Source organism: Anopheles darlingi, chromosome 2 (assembly GCF_943734745.1).
Source record: "Anopheles darlingi chromosome 2, idAnoDarlMG_H_01, whole genome shotgun sequence".
In the NCBI taxonomy this organism is placed as follows: Eukaryota; Metazoa; Arthropoda; class Insecta; order Diptera; family Culicidae; genus Anopheles; species Anopheles darlingi.
This window is the reverse complement of record NC_064874.1, coordinates 1,695,001-1,712,500: the sequence shown is the minus strand read 5'-3', so window position 1 is coordinate 1,712,500 and position 17,500 is coordinate 1,695,001. Positions and strand designations below refer to the sequence as shown.

At 48.2% G+C, this 17,500-nt stretch overlaps 3 protein-coding genes across 6 annotated transcripts in view; 2 read left to right on the top strand and 1 right to left on the bottom strand.

Annotated features, from left to right (window-relative positions):
- Positions 1 to 284: 284 nt before the first annotated feature.
- On the bottom strand, positions 285 to 2,169 carry LOC125952697 (AP-3 complex subunit mu-2). The gene is made up of 8 exons (XM_049682330.1): positions 2,030 to 2,169; positions 1,878 to 1,965; positions 1,494 to 1,819; positions 1,266 to 1,425; positions 896 to 1,196; positions 682 to 833; positions 567 to 613; positions 285 to 493 (listed from the first exon to the last, which is right to left on the bottom strand). Exons 1-8 carry the CDS (start codon positions 2,062 to 2,064, stop codon positions 358 to 360), a joined length of 1,245 nt encoding a protein of 414 aa, XP_049538287.1. The 5' UTR covers positions 2,065 to 2,169; the 3' UTR covers positions 285 to 357.
- A 76-nt stretch (positions 2,170 to 2,245) lies between these two features.
- LOC125952696 (26S proteasome non-ATPase regulatory subunit 5) lies at positions 2,246 to 4,077 on the top strand. Its single transcript, XM_049682329.1, has 4 exons — positions 2,246 to 2,495; positions 2,561 to 3,303; positions 3,373 to 3,565; positions 3,626 to 4,077. Exons 1-4 carry the CDS (start codon positions 2,311 to 2,313, stop codon positions 3,987 to 3,989), a joined length of 1,485 nt encoding a protein of 494 aa, XP_049538286.1. The 5' UTR covers positions 2,246 to 2,310; the 3' UTR covers positions 3,990 to 4,077.
- Positions 4,078 to 9,365: 5,288 nt separating this feature from the next.
- LOC125950934 (nose resistant to fluoxetine protein 6) overlaps positions 9,366 to 17,500 on the top strand; it is a 12,087-nt gene continuing 3,952 nt past the window's right edge. The window contains exons 1-2 of one of the 4 annotated variants that reach the window (XM_049679334.1): positions 9,366 to 9,447; positions 10,364 to 10,811. In XM_049679334.1, coding sequence (XP_049535291.1) covers positions 10,490 to 10,811 — 322 coding nt within the window. In that variant the 5' untranslated portion in view covers positions 9,366 to 9,447; positions 10,364 to 10,489. Of the gene's footprint in view, positions 9,448 to 9,939; positions 10,008 to 10,034; positions 10,227 to 10,363; positions 10,812 to 17,500 lie in introns of those variants that run through there. The other 3 variants (XM_049679332.1, XM_049679333.1, XM_049679331.1) reach the window with 3 other exon arrangements.

The following is a 17,500-nucleotide window of genomic DNA, read 5'->3' as shown; positions in this document are numbered from 1 at the left end:
TGTTCTGCGTGTAGAGTTAAAGCAAAAGGGGGCGCGTGGTGCGTTGATAAGATTTTACTTTTTGTTTATTCTGTTCTTGAAATCCTGGGCCAATAAGCGGTTGTAGTGTGTACTGTTGAATTGTTCGATTCAAAGGATAAATCTTCGTTACCAAAACGAGGCCATTCTGTGTATTAAATCTAGTGTTTAATCATTGTTAACAAAGAGAATAAATTTATGAAATATGTAATGAAATGAGACGAACTTAAAATGAAAAAATATAACAGATACTTCGTTTGGTTAGAAAAGGTTGGTATTGAGAATACAATTTTATTATGAGATAATATGCCTTTAATTTTACATCCGATTCCGGTTTCCCTACATACGGATTTGGAATTTGCCCGCTTTCGTCACGTACTTTACTCCTTTAAAAGGTTTGTATTTTTCGCCGTACATATCGAGACGGTTCACTTTCAGTCCCGAAACTGCCATCTGGGAGATGGTGAAGTGCACTCTGCATAAAGAGAGAGAGACAAGTACAGGTCAAAACATAGCTCTCAAATGGACGTAGAAATAAGGCCTCTTACCTATCGATCGTGGTTTCGAGTGTAGAGTTAGTGGAAGCGACAGATACCTGCATGTACAGTAAAGGGAGACAGTTAATTGCGGTTAAACACTATCCGTTCCGTCAGATTCACTTACCGTTCCACGTATGTTTGGAAGTTTCGCGGCATCAATCCTTCCGATGTCCCAGTGAAGCACTTTGTTGACCGTGTCGTACGTGTACTTGCCCTGGTTCACCACCAGCGAACAGTTTGTCACTGCTTTCGGCATGCAGATGTCTAATTTAACGCCTGTAAGATCAAGAGTTTTGCATTATTTAGAGTTTCTCGTTGCAGATGCCACTAGAAAGCACCTTCTACAGTTCGGCCCATCGTGGTTTTTGGTCCAACCGTAATGTCTAATCTAGACTGTTCGCCAGATCGTAGCACCAGATTATGCCGCACGTAGATCGGAATGGCGACAATGTTTTGCGATCCTACGTGGTAGGACATGAGGCGAAAGTTCCCGTCCGGTGGGATAAAGGAAAGAATGCGCTCCGATTCCCAACGCTTGAAGCGAACACACGGATGGAATGAAACGTCGTCGAAGAGGCGCGGATTCATAAACGACAGAGACAGGTCCGGCATTCCACTCAGCTTGATGCAGCAGTCGATCTGAGTCAGTAGACACCGAGTGAGAATTATTGAAGAAATTATTCTATGGGGGGTAGTCCTTGCTCTTACATATCCTTGAATTTCCGCACAGATGGTCTGTCCATTTTTGTCGATGATAGCATCCACCTCTTCCACGACATCAAAGTATGCCTCGTTGTTGGTGTACTTGACTCCCGTGCGTCTCCACGGAATGGCCGACAGCTGCCCCGAGGGTAATGTTCCGCTGATACTGTGGCCACGAGAAAGAGCAACGCTATGGTAACTGACGATCAGTGACTTCAGTGCTCAGGGACTTACTTGGACTTGCCCGTTACGGAGTTGGCGATCGTACGCAAAATGTTCGGTGGTTTAATCAGCTCCTTCAGGATATTGCACTCGGTGGCCAGCGGGAACCCGTTGTCCAGCATCTCGTCGAGTAGCTCATAAACGATGACGTAGTTTTCTTTGATCACGTTTTCATTGCACTCGGAAAAGTAGTCCTCGAACGTGTCCACCACGCGGTGCAGAAACTCGATCACGAAGAGCGGTGGGAATTCATGTTTGCACGCGGCCACGAGCGAGATTCCCGAGCGCTGGACGGACACAAGATAGTGGTGGGGTGTGGAGAGCACGGGCGGGACATCCTGGAAACAGAAAGCGGTGTGAGATTCGCAGGTTGGCTCGGTCACGGTCAGTGCTTACGTTAGCCGACTCTCGGTGGACATCTAAAAAATAGGACACGCAGGTGCGGGACACCACAGACCGCCAGTGTTTTTCCAGAAACACGTCGCTGGAAGAAGAGGGAAGCGGTTCAGCAAACACACAGGTAAGGGAACTACACTCTGCTTTCTTACCCGCTGCTATTCACGATAAATAAACTGTGAATCATCGTAAATTTACGGAACTTAACGAGTTACAAATTTCCAGATTTTTTCAGGTTTCAGTTTTTGGGGAAATTCAGCAGAAATTCGTAAACAGGCGCAGGGTTGTAGCCCAGTTTGAAACTGCCTCTGCAGCAACTGCCGCATCCAAAACGTGACCGAAATTTGCACAGCACTGTACTCATACTTTTCTGAACTTTTCCATTTTTACGGAGTTTTTTGAGTGATTTTCCGAATTTCCGCTATTTTCCACGATGGAGGACGTCGAAGTGATGGAGCTCAACGATTTGGAGGAGATGATGCGCAAGTTAACGATTAAGGAGAGGCGTGCCAGCACCTTGTACAACCTGGAGCTCAAAATCGACACGGTTAATAAAGACCTCTACGAAGTCATGTTGCGTGCGGAAAATATGCTGGAGTTTTTGGCTGCAGCCAACAGGTAGTACAATCCGGTGATTCCCACGTGATCCCCAAAAGTTCTAAGCCTTTCAATATTCTTTCCAGTGATCAACTGAGCGCGGCTATGCGCATTATATTCCACAAAGGAGTAGCTTCCTTCCCCCAGGGATCCTCCACGATCGATCAGTTCATCGAGCGCTGCCTGAACCACCCGTCGGATACGGTGAAGGAATTCGGTCTGCGTGGAGCGCACACTCTGTGGGACGCTTCACTTCCCGTGGCCACCAATAACATCCACTTGATCCTCAAAAACTGCCTACCGATGGCAACGGGAGTTAGCGGTACGGTCATTCAAATGCTGGCCAAACTGCTGCCTCCTCTGTTCGCCGATCCTCAGGTGCAGGCCGGTTTACAGGCTGCGCTGGAATGCAGCGACACGATCCGCTGCCGGGTGTATGACATCGTGTGCCAGATCTTGCAACAGCACCCAGAGCATTTTCCTACAGCCGAGCCGATTCTACAGCGTGCCTTATCAGACTTGGACACTAATGATGTACTATTGCAGACGAATGTACTGGAGATTTTGTCCCCACTGGTGGCCACGATGGACGGGTTCGCATACATAGAGAAGGTGGATTTGTTTAACAAGCTTAAAACGATCCTGAATAGCGTAGCCCGAACGCCGTTCATACGGTTCATACTACCGGATGCGCTACGGTTCTACGGCAATGCCGCTTCCTTGCAACCGGCCATGTTCTTTTCCCGATACCCAGAAGCAATAGACTTTATCTTCGAACAGGGCTATACGGAGGACGATACGTGCTCACTTATCGCCTATGAATCGATCGGTAAAGAGCAGACGTAGCCGTGCGTCGCTGTTCTTCAGATGTTAATCCTTTCTCTCTTATCGCTTTCAGCCGTGGTAGCTGCCAAAGACGTGGGCAAAATATACCTGCATACCAAACTGAAAGACAAGATGGACAAGCTTTTGGGGGCAGTTAAGAAGTTAATACATTCCTCTAGGGAACGGTATGGGCCACGTTTCATCGATAGCCTAACGAACATCATCGCCGCTGAGAATGCTGATTCTACAGTGAACAACCAGATTGCGTAGGTTTCGAATTCGGTTGCATAAATGTCGCCATTCTAGACCCTATTTATCTTTTGCAGAGTCATCGCACGAGATTTCTACGAAGCTGCGTCTGGACGCAGTGATTTACAAATGGTGATGGAGCTGTTCGTGATACCATTTTCAGAAGTGAAGATGGCTTCGCTCAAGTTGCTTTCAGCGATTATCGATTATCGCTGGGGACAATTGTATTTAAAGGATACAGCATGCTTCATTGAAGGACTGTTGAATCGATCGCTGGATAGCGATGCCCAGGTGACGAGGTACAAGTACGAAGTGATCAAGAAGCTGGCCACATCTACAGTGTTCGATAGGTTCGATAGCATGGCACTCCAGCAGTACGTGTCGGATGGAGCTTTCTATAAAAAGGCAACTGTGGAGGTAGATTTTGAGGGAGGTCAGTGAATCCGGTGGTGTCCCTTGGATCTTGGAATCTGGTGAACTGTTTACATTCATTTTAATTTGCATTTGCGTCACAATAAAATAATATCTGAAGCAGTGTTCTTTGACTCCAGCTTCCCATTAGTCTTGATAAGAAAAGGAACTAACATACGATCGTACGATCGTACATTCATCCGGGTGGGTCGAAATATGCCAAATGTGATCCTGCATGACCACAAATCGACGTGCCAAATCGTGAGCTGTGAATTTGAAGGTCATTATTCGTCGATATTATCGCGCGATGATCGTGAATGAGCGTCACGTTGGAAAGTGAAAGCAGAAATCGAATAGAAGCATCTAACAATCTGACGAAAGTCGCACCGGAACATTCCAGCTGATTGCAAGATTGACCCCATAGGCCGGAGCCGGATTCAACATTCACGTTTGCCTATAAGCTGCACCCCACGTGTGGCATCTATTAGCGTTATTACGCTCTGCGACATCATCCTCTTGATGGAATTTGTATTCTAGACACATTACTTCCGCGCTCGTTCACCAAACTTATTAGCGTTTTCGAGAGATGCTGTTAATAGATGTCTTTCCTTACGATGCCCGCGGCTGGCGATGCTGCTTGTAACGGTGGGACTCATCGAGCACGGTGGACAGTAGTGGCAGGGTGGGTTATATGTGCAAGGTAAAAACCAGATTCTGAAGTGCCCGGGGTGGGTGATGGCACTTACTCGAGAGAGGAGAGGTCACGGTCATGGAACGAGGAACTCGACTTGAACTCAACCGTACCATCGCCACCATCGTGGGCATTGTTGGAGTAAGGCGTGATGTGCCTACATTGATTGTTTATCCATTACGTCGTTGCTGGATGGAATCGAGATGTATCCGGATGTAAATCCGAGAGGATGGAATTACAAGATCAGTGACGGTACCAGGTTTGATATCTTCAGCAAAGCACGGCAGGCACACGACAGTACTCGTCGGGCGACAGGTAAGATCAACCATCCGTGAGCCACCCGGCCACTTCAGTCTGAAGAGGACCAATGGAGGAATGCTACCCAAATCGTCGGCCATCGACAGAGCAGCCAGACAGACTGGTGGTTCGGAGTGCGACTCTGATGTGTCGCGTTCTCATCCGCATGGTGTGGTCTAATGAATTTTGGAAATACTTACCCAGAGGGAGGATGTTTGCCGAACAATGATGTCATTAGATACGATCAGGCCGCCGTCGTTTCTTGCTCGTTGGAGCATCTAATAACCAAGATGAGGCCTGCTTTTGTCTCACTGACGATTGCTGGGCGGTTTCGTAGGTCAAAGGTTTAGCGCGAGTCTATTGAAAATCATGCTAATCAGAAGTGCATAAACGCTGTGAAACCATCGGATCGTGGCGTCTCTTCAAAGAGAGCGGCCTGAGGCATGTTGGGTTCCGGCATTGCGGGTTAATTGTCCACGAATGGCACCTAGATATTGTTAGGAATGATGAATTGTAGTTTTACACTAAAAGGCTTCATTGCGATTGATTTCGATTGCGTAATGACGAGTGCCAGGAGGCAACTAAAACTAGCCACGGCTCGTACCAGACAATCGCAGACTTCGTCCACTTGCACGCTGTTCGTTGGCAGTCAGGCGGACCGTGATCCTAAGGGCGTAACTATTAATTATTTTTCATACAACACTGATCGTTCACCGTCTCGCTCTTTTATTAGCTCTCGTAGCATTCGGTGAGGGGCACCATGGCGTCTTTGGGTCAAGTTTCTAGTACCGCAACCTGTCGGTTTAACATACACTAGATGGGTTAGTAATTAATGTCCAAGCAAAGCAGGAACTTGCACTGGCGGACGCAGCCATGGCACATGCTAGATATCGCGCACTATCGTTATGGCCGCCATAGCATGTGAGTCATTATTCGAATCTGCCATAAGTTCGATGAAGAATTGTTAGCCAATGCGACACTGTGTTCGCTTCCACGTGTTTCCGTTGGGCCACCGATTCGGGGTTCTATGCTAAGTCCGTCATTATTAGTCGTCGAGCCAGCATCAGCCATACATACATCATAATCATGAATTCGTTGCAGTGAGGCAAGAAACATACCGCGCGCTTCGTATGATCTCTTGCCGCGGCCATAAGGCATCGGAAAGGCATGATACGAGAAAAAACATTGGTTGCCAAACAGAAAAATCTACGTTGTGGTCAAATGTGCATCCGCTCCCTGTAAAGGCCCTTTATTGTATTACGCCAGTGGCCAGGTTTGATTGATGTGCGATGGACTGGCGGTAGGTTGCGTGATTCGCCGAATGACATTAGGAGCAAGGTAGAACCGCTAACCACTAGAGTGCAATTGTTGCAAACGGTTGATGCATTAGAAGGACATTCCACGTATGCCATGCGAAAGGGACATCCGATGTATTAATATGGCATTTTGGTACACTTTCTATCTCATTGTGAATGGATTGTGAATGGAAGCCGCATCAGAAATCGGATTGGAACACAATAGATGGTTGGAGATGAGTTTTCTGCCATTTTTTTTGCGAAAACTCTTCAATGGCGTGCAAGGTAAATGCTGTAAGGTTATCGAAACGTTTTCTATGGCAAGGACGTGTCTAGTTCAAAATACGATAAACGGGGAACCTCCGTCCAATAGAGCATCCGGAACGTATTGGCAGTGGAGTAGAAAAGGTTACATTAATGGTTCATCAATGCGTAACCGATCATCGGTCAGTATTTGAATGTGCTGCTGTGTAGCGACCATCGTGGAGGTCAACGTCGAGGGACCGCCTAGCTGCGGGAGACACCAGCTTTACCATGCGAATGTGTGAATTTACTTGCTGACGCACAGCACAGCGCGGCTGATAATGAACGGTACCGTTAATGGGACATTTTAAGTGTTCCTTTGGATGCTGGTCCTTGAAGTAAATGGTCGTACTAACGATCGCTTCGTCTGTTTTATATCGACCGTTTGCGGTTGGCTTGTCAAAGTAGTGATCAAGGTGAAAAGTGATCTGCCAATACATCAACTCTTTGAGCTGTGGGACAATGTAGTTACTACGCGACATTCTCTGAGGTAAGCTATGACTAAAGTTGGCGATAGGTTCAGAGTATCTCGAGAGAAACTTATTCGGGATGCAGCCAAGAGCAGTTGTGCCAGCTGTTCGGCGGTTCTCCTGAGGTATTGTAGAGCAGCAGCATTAATATCAACATAATCCAGGGCGAATGTGAGCCTTTTGCTGGTGCAGCAAATGGATCTATGGTCATCCATTCGAAGACAATATTTTACCATCGCTTACCCCGTACACCAGGGGCGAGGGAAACGAGTTTTTAGAAAGTAAAACAATGTGAAATGTAATCCCTTGATGGCGGCGGAAGATTGACAGTCTGCCGTCAAACCATTGGTGCTACCGTAGCTAGCTTGGCATGCAAGACCTATCAATATCACTTATTAAGTTTTCACGTGGTGGTTACGTATGAGCGCTGCGTTTGAAGCATTTAGCCTTTTCATTACAAGATGGTTCCTTTTGTGTGGTCCGTTTTTTTTTCTCTCAGGAAATCGCCTCGATGGAGATGCTTCGGAACTTTTCCATCTTACGCACCTGCCTAAACGGTTTTGATTGGATTGTGGTGCATCGATCGATCGATTGTTGGACCGCGTATAGTACCTCACTCATTCACTAACCGCTCAGGGTGGGCTTTCGATGGATAAGCTCTCGTGGATCTGCCACTTGGATACACATATGGACACGCGAACCCGGAAGGGTTTGGCAAAGAAGGTTTGAGCGAAGCTAATCGTGCCGAAGCTGCGCCCACAGTGATTACGGGGGCTGGGTTATGTGATTGGATGCTTGGCGGTGGGTTTTTGGGGGGTTTATTGTTACTTTTTTTTTCTCTCTTGTGTTTCTCTTCAAACGATCGCATCGAGACGGACCGCCGATCGGTGGTGGTGGTGGTGGTGGTTGGTTTGCTTCTTTCCGGTTCGCTAAGCAGACCTGCTTGTAACCTCACGAAACGAGAGGAATTGGTCACGGGGTGGCGGACGGCCGGCCGTTGTATGAAAGATATCTGGCGGCGGTAACCCTTCCAGGCCAAGTAGCGAAGCAGCGATCGCTATCGGGTGCAAGTGTAGCGGATGTTTTATTTTTAATTTTATTCCACTGTTTTCTCCAGTTATCATAATAAAATCGTTGCGAGCGACGAGTGAAAACCGAGCCCGCGTCTACCGATTTGGACCGTGGTCACCATCGCAACCCGTGGGCTTTCTTTGATTTTCATTACTCCGCGGAAGCGGAGCACCGGGTACCGGGAAATGCTTTCTTCTTTTGCGAAAATTTCACTTTTTACCACATCCTCGGGAAACTCTTGACGGACGATATCTTGTATGACATGTACGGATCGTTCCGTGGGGGAGGAATGAAAGCATTCTTCCAAAAGAACAAGATGGGTCGGTGACCCTTTGGTGGGAAGATGGAAGCATCGAGCACCGAATGTAGCACACACGGCAGAAGCAGATTGCACACGATGCACAATCGTGCGGCTGCCATTAGTGGTAAAGATGGCGTTGCAGTGTAATGGATTCGTGGTGTGATTTCAAGGGTCTAACCTTGCGCCACTAAAGCATGGCGTATTGTGCGTGTGGTCGTTTCAGTTTCAAAATTATGCGAGCGCGAGCTTAGGCGCGCTTCAACGTGAAATTCATGTCTTGCACGCTTAGTAGCAGCAGCAGCAGCAGCATGCGTACGCGTCGTCCATACAACAATGCTCTTTACCGTTGGTTGTATGATTCGTACACCCGCTGGTGGTCTATGGTGAGCTTTCGTCTGATTGAGCGGCAAGGCCCCTCTTCACACTCTAGTCAGACGTTTTAGTAGCCGTACGTCCCGTATGTGTGTCACGGTGCACGTGCTGGTGCCATGGACTGGTTGCATTGTTTTGATTTCCTTTGCTTTTTTCGTTGTTGCCACTGGTAGTGGCTGGCCTGGTGCAATCATAGTCATTCCACAGGGGCCGCATAACACCCTCCTCGAGTTCCTTCTTCATGGAGCACATGGACTGCACATGATGCAATAAGAGCAGTGCATCTCGAATGGCCTGTTTAACGCCTGAATCATCGTCTTCCTAGGCAGAGGATCAGCTGTACCAAATCATCGCACTTAGATCGTCGTCGTTCGGTAGATCGTCGTTACCATACAGTATGCCGGATTTGAAGGTTAAACCGAATGGAAACAGTCAGCAGATTCCAGCCAGCTGCAGCGTTGTGATCGCGGTGAGCGCCTTACATTGCTGATGGTACAGAGAGTTGTTTACCAACATTTCTGTAGAAAGTGCTGATGGGAAGGGCGCGTTTACTTTCGTTCGACATTGGATGGAGCTTTGCAAATTCTCGCTGCTTTATTGCTGACCCGTTCGTTCCGTTAGTTGGGTGTCCAGTTAGTACGTTAGTTACGTCTGTGCTGGCCTTTCGCATTTCGGTGTGTTACGTTCGGTGTGTGATTTTGAGTTATTGAAGTTCCATCCAGTTGATTCTGTTACTCAATTCTGTGGATTGACACGCTTATGGCTGTTCGTGCGGCGTAACGTGCGTTCCAATGGCTAGTAACGGTTGTCACTCCTTGATCCTGAGCCTAGGCCTTCATTTTTAGTGAAGAGAGAGAGAGAGAGGGTGAAAGAGTGAAAGAGAGATGGGCCAGTTTTTTTTCCCGCCCTCTCTCGCTGACTCATGCTCGTCTTTCAATTTCGGCCACAAACGAGGTCTCTAGATTACGTGCACCTCTAGAGTATACTAATAGCGGCAGCAAACAATGCCTGCCGCCCTCCAGTTTGTTGGCTGCCGGCTGACTTCGTCCATCCATCCATTCGTTCGGCTGCGATCGCGAAAGATCAAGCCACTGGTGCTGCTCCAACGGCGGGGATACAGCACCGACTCGGATTCGGATACGGTCGCCGCGGTCGCACCTTGGTAGCGTTCGGTTAGTCTGGTCGAGTGGCTGTTCGGGTGAACAGGTTGTGCATCCTGCTGCATGTTGCGGTCTGAGCTCTCATCTCGTACAGTTTCTTTTAATCTACTCCTGTCCTAGTGTAGTGGTTGTAGTGTGGTAGATGGGATCGGACCACAGTCCTAGTCCTTAGCGTGCGTGGAGCGTGGTTGAAGGCTTCGACTGGTGATCGTTGTGATTGCTGGTGTGCCCCTCTGAGAGTATAGCCTTTACTTCCCGATCAACAACGTAGGAGAATTGAGAAGGATAATGGTGGTAGCCAGTTAGTGTCAGTGTCCCGTTTGCTGTACATTACGTTTGTGAACCAAGTGACCCTCCCCCTGGGGAAGGGATCGTGTACGGGGGTTCTTTTGGGAAGAAATGTGTTGCGCATAATTTAATCAATCTCTTTTCCTTATCGAGCAGTCCTGAGGCAGCAGAGTGAGAGTCGCGCAGTGTACACAGTGTGATCAAACGTGCAAAGCGTGAGAATAGTGACGGTTATACGGTCGGTGCAGTCAGTGCCGAAAGGATAATAGTGTTTGAAACAACATGAAGCGAAGTAGAATGTGGCTAGGATCTGGCGGCATGCTGGTGCTGTTATGTAGTCTAGCCCTTCCGGTGTCGGTGTTTGGACAGGACACAAACGTCACGGCATCGTCACTGGTCATTGAGCAAGCTGCTGATCCTGCTGATCGTCAAGACTTTTCGTTCGAACGTTTGGTGCTGCTGGAGGAAAAGCTGACCGTGTTCGACATCAAACGCATCGCCAAAGGATGGAGCACGTTGCGTCCCCAGCTCAGCAGGCACTGTGGCGTTCAGATGACCCAGTATCTTCAGGGTCTCCAGGATGAACGGCTGTGGGCGCTAAAGAGTAAGTGTGTGTTTTTTTGGTGGCCTGTCATGCTCTAAAGCGCTTCAAGGAAGGACAGGATATACAGGAACTGCGTTTTGTACAGTTGTAAATGGAGCAATAATCAACGGCACGTGACGATGCAGACGCGCGTAATGATGCGCATCGGAGGATCACTGTTTTCCCCATCGCTAATGTGGTGTTAGGCACACCCGATGGTGGTGGCATCACCGATTAGTGGCATAGTGTCATAATACTAACGCCATCGTCGTAGTGCAACAAAACGGCGTACGGCGCGCGGTAGGAAAGGAAATGTGTGTCGATTGTTGGTGGCATTAAGTGGTGGCCAATACACACCAAACCACCTCCCGAGTATTTAGCGATCACTCTCCCTCCCCCCCTCCCCACCTCCCTCTGGATCAGTGATATCGTTTGCTTACTCAATAGTGAACAGTTTTCGCGGCAGCGCGACGTTTTTTTTCTTCTTTTCCACCTGATGCTAGTCAGCGAATGGCAAAAGAAAAACGAATCGAAGAGGAAAGCAAAAGAAAAAATGCATCAACCTTAAGCATACACAACCCTTCTCTGTCCCCTCCCTCCCCACCATTTGCCTTATACACGACAATGCCATTCTCCCCCTGGAGGGTTGGTGGAGAATAGGGGGAACGATGATGATGATGATGGTGCAACGCTATATAGCATTCGCACTCCCTTCGGCCCCCTAAACTGTCTTCACGCGAACACCATCAACAACCGAACGAACGGCGCGAATGGTGCTTACATAATTTCGTGACCGTACTACACATTTCCAATCGGAATTCAGCTGTTTTGCCGATTGGCTGGTTGGGGATTGACTTTTCATTAATGGCCTTACTACCATTTGCTCCTATTCTCCAGGCGGGGTCCTCGGTGTGAGGTGTGACTAAAGTTAGGCCATCAAGATGGATTTGGTTTGGGGTTACCCTTTTTCGAATTTAGATCAATAAAAAATCTTTCGATATTGGAATCGTTTTATGAAACCCACGATGATGTTAGATAAACGCTCTAGCCACATTGGCTGCTGGGACTGATCGCACGGCGTGGTTACGACAATCCTGCGACGATGGTATCGATGTTTGTTTTTCGTTTCTTTGCTCGAACCATTATGACAACATAAGATAAACACTCGTGCATTTTAGCGTCTTGCGTTCGATCCTTTCGTCTTCTCTGTCGTTTTCCTGGAAATCAGATCAGCTACGTTTGAGGCAAGCGAGGCTGAACGTGGATGCCTATGGTTGCTATGTATCGACCTGATTACACACATGCTACACTTATGACTTAAGGCGATAATGATTTCGCGACCGGCGCAATACCAGCAAGCCGATAAATGAATCATAAACTTTACGTTTTTTCGATTTCAAGCGTAATAAGAAATCGTTTAATGAATATGTCCTTGTGCATATTGTGTATTGTGCGGATCAAACATTTAATTAAGCCGCACTAGCGCACATGCTGTTCCGTGTTTGCATTAATTGGCCGCCATTTGTTTAGCAAACATTACGATCCAATACGACCGTGAATCAGATAATCCGGTATCGGTTCATCTTGCCCAGTCCAGCATCACTTCATTGTCCAATCGTCGAAGGTTGGGAAAGCGGATGGATTGAGGAAAGAAAAATAAATGGAAGGAAGAGATCGCTTGTTGCAACATTCCAGGACGAAGTGGAAGCTGAAAACGGCCGCATTATTAATAATGCTTCCTCATTACATAAATAGTATCGCTCAGCAACGTTTTGGCTGTTGATGTAATGTTGAGTTTGTGTTGCGTGAGAGATGGTTTTTAATTGATTTGTATGTTTTGCACTAAAGCAATCATACGGGTGGATATGCAATGTTTCGGCCTTGCCTTTGGCGTTGATGACCGTTCGGTGTGTTATGCCATGCAGTGTATAATTCAACATTTTTATCATTCTATTGTTTTGAAGAGAACTAACACGAACCAAAACAAGTGTAGGTTGGTGAAATTAAATAAGCTTTGGCTTTTCCAAATTTCAGCAGCATTTCCTTCTCGAAGATGGCGGTCAACATCCGACCTCAAACGCAACGCTTAGACACTTTGCTGATGCTGGACTCTGGGCCGGGCTGTGTGACGCTGTGACCGATGCCGGTGCAGGTTAAACCTGATTGATCGTCAAAAGTGAAACTGGTCCGCAGCGTGTCGCTAATCACCGCGTTTGTCCGCGGAGAAAAAGTGACAGACCATGGTACCCGTGGTCGTGACTACAAACACACATCGATCGTCGCCTCAATGTTACTTCCTCGTTGATGGCTGCAACCGGTGGTGGGACAGTCGTCTTTCAGACATCTTATTTGTAGCAGGAATAATAGAGGAAGCTTTCCTTTGGTCAGCTGATGCCACCGGGCGCCGAAACGGACTTCAAACGGACCTCCGCCTCGGTTCACCGACTGGCACAAAGAACCTGGACCACAAACCCTTCCGTGGTCGCTAAACAACAACAAAAAAACCCTCGGCCACCACCTCGGCCAAACGGTGCTCGGCCTCCCTTCCTCCCCTTGCCTACCCCTAATCATTCATTCCGCAAACGATTCATAATTTTACTCGCCAACACTGGAGCAGCAATTGGCAGTCATGGTGGCGGCGGCGGCGGCGGTGTGCAGTGTTGAGGCCGCGTAATAGCAAATGCGTAACATCATATCCTCCCCCTTTTTCCGCCCTCAATTCCCCCCCCCTCCTCGCGCAACCACCTGCCCCACCCTTCGCCTCTTTCACTTGCTCTCTGCCGCGTTCGATTTCTTCACCACCCCTGCCGCTGGTTATGCGGTCCGGCTCTGGACCGTCTCTGCGCGCTTGGCTTGACTTGGCACACGACGCCGTCATCGCCACCACCATGGCCCGCCCGGACCATGGTCCACCAAAGCAAACTCCACCGCGCACGTTACGTCATAACCAAATACGAAAAAGTGAAAACGAAAGTATGAAAGGAGAGTGCAGCGTGGCTTCGGAGTGCAGCACCAGCAGTCGCAACCGCGAGTCCGCGAGTGACTCGGACTCGGCGAAGGCGATCCACTGGCGGGGCGGTTGGCGGTCGATGTTGTCACATCTCACAGCGCCACGGTTTGGCGTTGGTTGATTCATCGTCATCATCGTGCCAAGTTCCAATGTCCAACGTTCAAGACGAGGAAGAAGATCGAGGACACGCTGCACGGTATCCAAAAACTATTGCGGTAATTCTGACCAAAGGTTACGTGTTAAAGTGGTCAATATTCAGGGTTGCAGGACCCTGCAGGACGGTGAAACCTGTTTCCGTCCTTCAGCTCAAAAGCGCTCTTTCTTTTATGCTGCTGTGGCTGTGTAGCGTTTTTTGTTGTTGTTATTCTTCACAATGATGTAACACAAGACGCGATGGGACATGTGGGTTATGAGGTGTCGTCGGAGTCGAATCATGACGCGGCTGCTAGTGACACACACACACAGGGATGCCAAAGCGTTGGCACAACAATTTGTTAGCAGCTTCTTCTGCTTTCACGCCAAGGTCGGCAATGCAATGTTATGTAGCTCGTTGTGTGCGGAGAGTTTATCAGTAAATGAATGCTACAAGACTATCTAAAAGTCTCCCTTTTTGACCTTCTTAATCCCAACAAACACACGAGATAAGCGACACACCACAACATAATCTAGGCTATACATAATCGAATGAGACGGATAGGAATCGGCATAACGACATCATCAATGAAGATGGTGGCTGACATTTTGGAACCAGCGTGTTGGTGGTGGAGATCAACAAAAAAGTTCATCCTCCAGCTGGCTCGCCAGCACGCCAGCTGTCCAGTCGATGATATAAGGGATGAGCGAGATGCAAGTGGCAGCCCGTTATTTGGGACAGCGACTCCGGGAGGGGATACTGTGCTCACGATGGTTGTAAATGTGGGTCATTGTTTCACGCGTTGGGCCTACACGCCTCCGGCTCCGAGCCTCTTCTGGCCCCGCGCCACCGTTCGTTGATGAGCTCTGGACAGCGATAGCACTGATGTATGGAGTGCGTTATGAGACGTCGCTTTGCTGCTTGATTATCGTGGTGGTCATAGTTCCACAAATTAGCGATCACCTTTTTGCTCTTTTGATGTCACAATAATGCCTGACTAATGGCAGGATGATGGTTGCGTGCTTTTGGAAAAAAGGAAAGTGAGTTTTTAATGTGATCTTCACTGTTCACAAAATAGCATCTACCCAATCGATCATTCTAGATCGAGGTGCATTTGCAATCGAAACGAAATTCTCTCACATGGCGCTAACAGCCTGAAGCCATTCATGTCATAATCGTTGGCTGAATGGAGCCAACGGATCCTGCGCCGCCGGTCAGGTTCGACAATTTACTATTCGCGGCTCTTCGCCATTTTCACCTCTCCGCAACGCCCGCAAGCGCGCGGTGGCGTGCATTTTGCTAAAAGGCCCAGTGGCCATGAAATCTTTCTTCACCGATAATTTCAATTCAACTGACCCGCTTTCTCAACATATCCCTGCCGGCTCGCCCCCATGGGGAAGGGGCACCAGCGTTTGAGTAACGTTGGGGCGTTTGTCGTTGAAATTTCATTTCGTCATTCATTCCCTCGCCCGATCCGCACGGTCGGGATCCGGTGCTCTAGCTCCAAAAATTTAGGCAAATATTTTTTTAAGTTAAACACTGTCCTTTATGTACTGTCCGTCGGCGGTACCGATGATCTTCTTTGAATATTAATGATTGACAGTCGGCATCGCATAAGGGCCGTAAGCCAAATATGATGACGGTGAAAAGCCGAATCGACAGTTTGACTTTGAAACTTTTGACGATCATCATGGAATCATAATCGATTGTGTATTCCATTGTCATCCGGGGGGGAACTAGCGAATGAATGAAGTTGCGCTGGAGCTGTGGATTCACTTTCCCCTTCTTGGTCTTTTGGATTCCAATGTCAACCAAGGCGAAGTGGTTGCCCTTCCACCAAGTTGTAATACTGAGGCGGGAATGTAGCGGGAGCGGCACATCCGAATCCGAAAACACAAATACACTCACCCACACACACACACATACACAGAGCTCGATAGTAGGTGTCATTCCGAGAGGTTGAAGTAAACGATCGATCTGTTGATGCACGGTAGAGTACAGGGCCGTCTAGCACTGATGGTGATGCCCTGCGGCGTCGTTCGCTCCGGAGGTTTCTACACGATGCGTGAGCTCTGAGTCCCGAAAGCTAGACACTATCAGGCACAAGGTATGGAGCGTCCTTGACAAGGATGGTCAATGGCCCATTACCATACTACTGCAGAGCGGTGGCCGGCTGCAGACAGATTAAAATGACTGAAAAATCGCGGTCAGTAAGGGCAAGTTGGACTTTCGAAAGCGGTGGGACAATGAACAGCTCGAAAGGGGATGTTTTTTTTGTGTATGTGTCGCGGAGCTCGTTACAATCTTGAGCTCGTTTTTGTGTGTCTGCTTCGACGTGTACGTATTGCATAAGGCCAGCTGGATGAAAAAGTAAATTGAGAACTGCTAGAGGTATTGCGCGTGGACGCTGTAGGGTGATATCTAAGAACCAATGGTGAAGGATCTTGGGAAACCAATCTTAGCCTCGATCGAGCTAATCATCCAGTCGGCCGTCCGAGCCAGAGGTTCGATCGATCTACGTAATAGTGTCCGGGGACCGCGGAGACATATAGTTACCCCCATTTCTCTCCACGATGTCTAATTTCGTTTCGTCAAGCACCTGGAGTTCCGTGTGTCCAAACCACTTGATCAATATTTTACCACAAGCGAACGAACAAAAATGGGTCAGCAGTGTGATCGCGTAATAGTCTCCACAACAGCCAGCTGTGGCTGCTGCTGCTGCTACTACTACCTGGTGCTGCTTTGCATTTTGACGCAACATAGACGAGCGCCACCGCCGCACGATGAGATTAGCAGATTCGTTATATTTAAAAAGGCAAAGCGAAATGGACACGGGGAACAACCGGGGAACACGCAATCCTTATGAGGAAAAACCCTCGGCTGCAGGTTCAGCGGTAGCGGCCAAACACACATGCAACATATGGCCAAAGTTTACGAAGGTGGAGAAGGTAGCAAAAAACAGGATCTCGATGACGAGTATTTACCAACATCTTTTGGCTCATTTACTCGACGGTCCCATTTATTTGTGCCAAACATAGTGGTACTGGAGGACTGGAGGATGTTACATCAGGACACTATCTTTCGCTTGATTCTTGTGTAACGGGTTTGCGGCTAGAGATCGTAGCGGCGTAGGACGCAGTAGGCCAGGGAGTAAGTAGTTCTGGTTTCAGTTCAGCTTGGATCCAGTTTCACTTGTATTCCGAGGGGTAGAATTGAGTAGCCAATGAGTAGGGTACTCCAGAGCAAGCGGATCGTACGTTGGGTTCGCTCCCGGACGCACGCTCATGGTCCGAAATTTACGCAGGGACTGTAAGAAAGTGAAAGGACGGACAAAAGGCCGTTTCATGTGTAAAACAAAGTTGGCATCGTATACTGCTGCAGTTTTGCCAAGGGTACTCGGATTATTCACGGACATCTTTGGCGTTTTGCAAGACGTTTTCCTGTAGAAGCGGGACAGATGTATCAGAAAATGATAAAGAGGCGTGACAAAACATCAATCGAGAAACAATGATCGGGGAAGCGGAAGCTCGTAACGTAATAACAAAAACTGGTTGACCTTTGTGCTGG

Bases quoted from the DNA above. Each gene is read 5' to 3' on its own strand.
- LOC125952697 (XM_049682330.1), bottom strand. From the start codon at position 2,064: ATGATTCACAGTTTATTTATCGTGAATAGCAGCGG. The intron at 1,820-1,877 runs GTAAGCACTGAC...TTCTGTTTCCAG, and splicing joins TCCACCGAGAGTCGGCTAAC to GATGTCCCGCCCGTGCTCTC. The intron at 614-681 runs GTAAGTGAATCT...CTGTACATGCAG, and splicing joins TTCCAAACATACGTGGAACG to GTATCTGTCGCTTCCACTAA.
- LOC125952696 (XM_049682329.1), top strand. From the start codon at position 2,311: ATGGAGGACGTCGAAGTGATGGAGCTCAACGATTTGGAGGAGATGATG. The intron at 3,304-3,372 runs GTAAAGAGCAGA...TATCGCTTTCAG, and splicing joins TATCGCCTATGAATCGATCG to CCGTGGTAGCTGCCAAAGAC. The intron at 3,566-3,625 runs GTAGGTTTCGAA...TATCTTTTGCAG, and splicing joins ACAGTGAACAACCAGATTGC to AGTCATCGCACGAGATTTCT.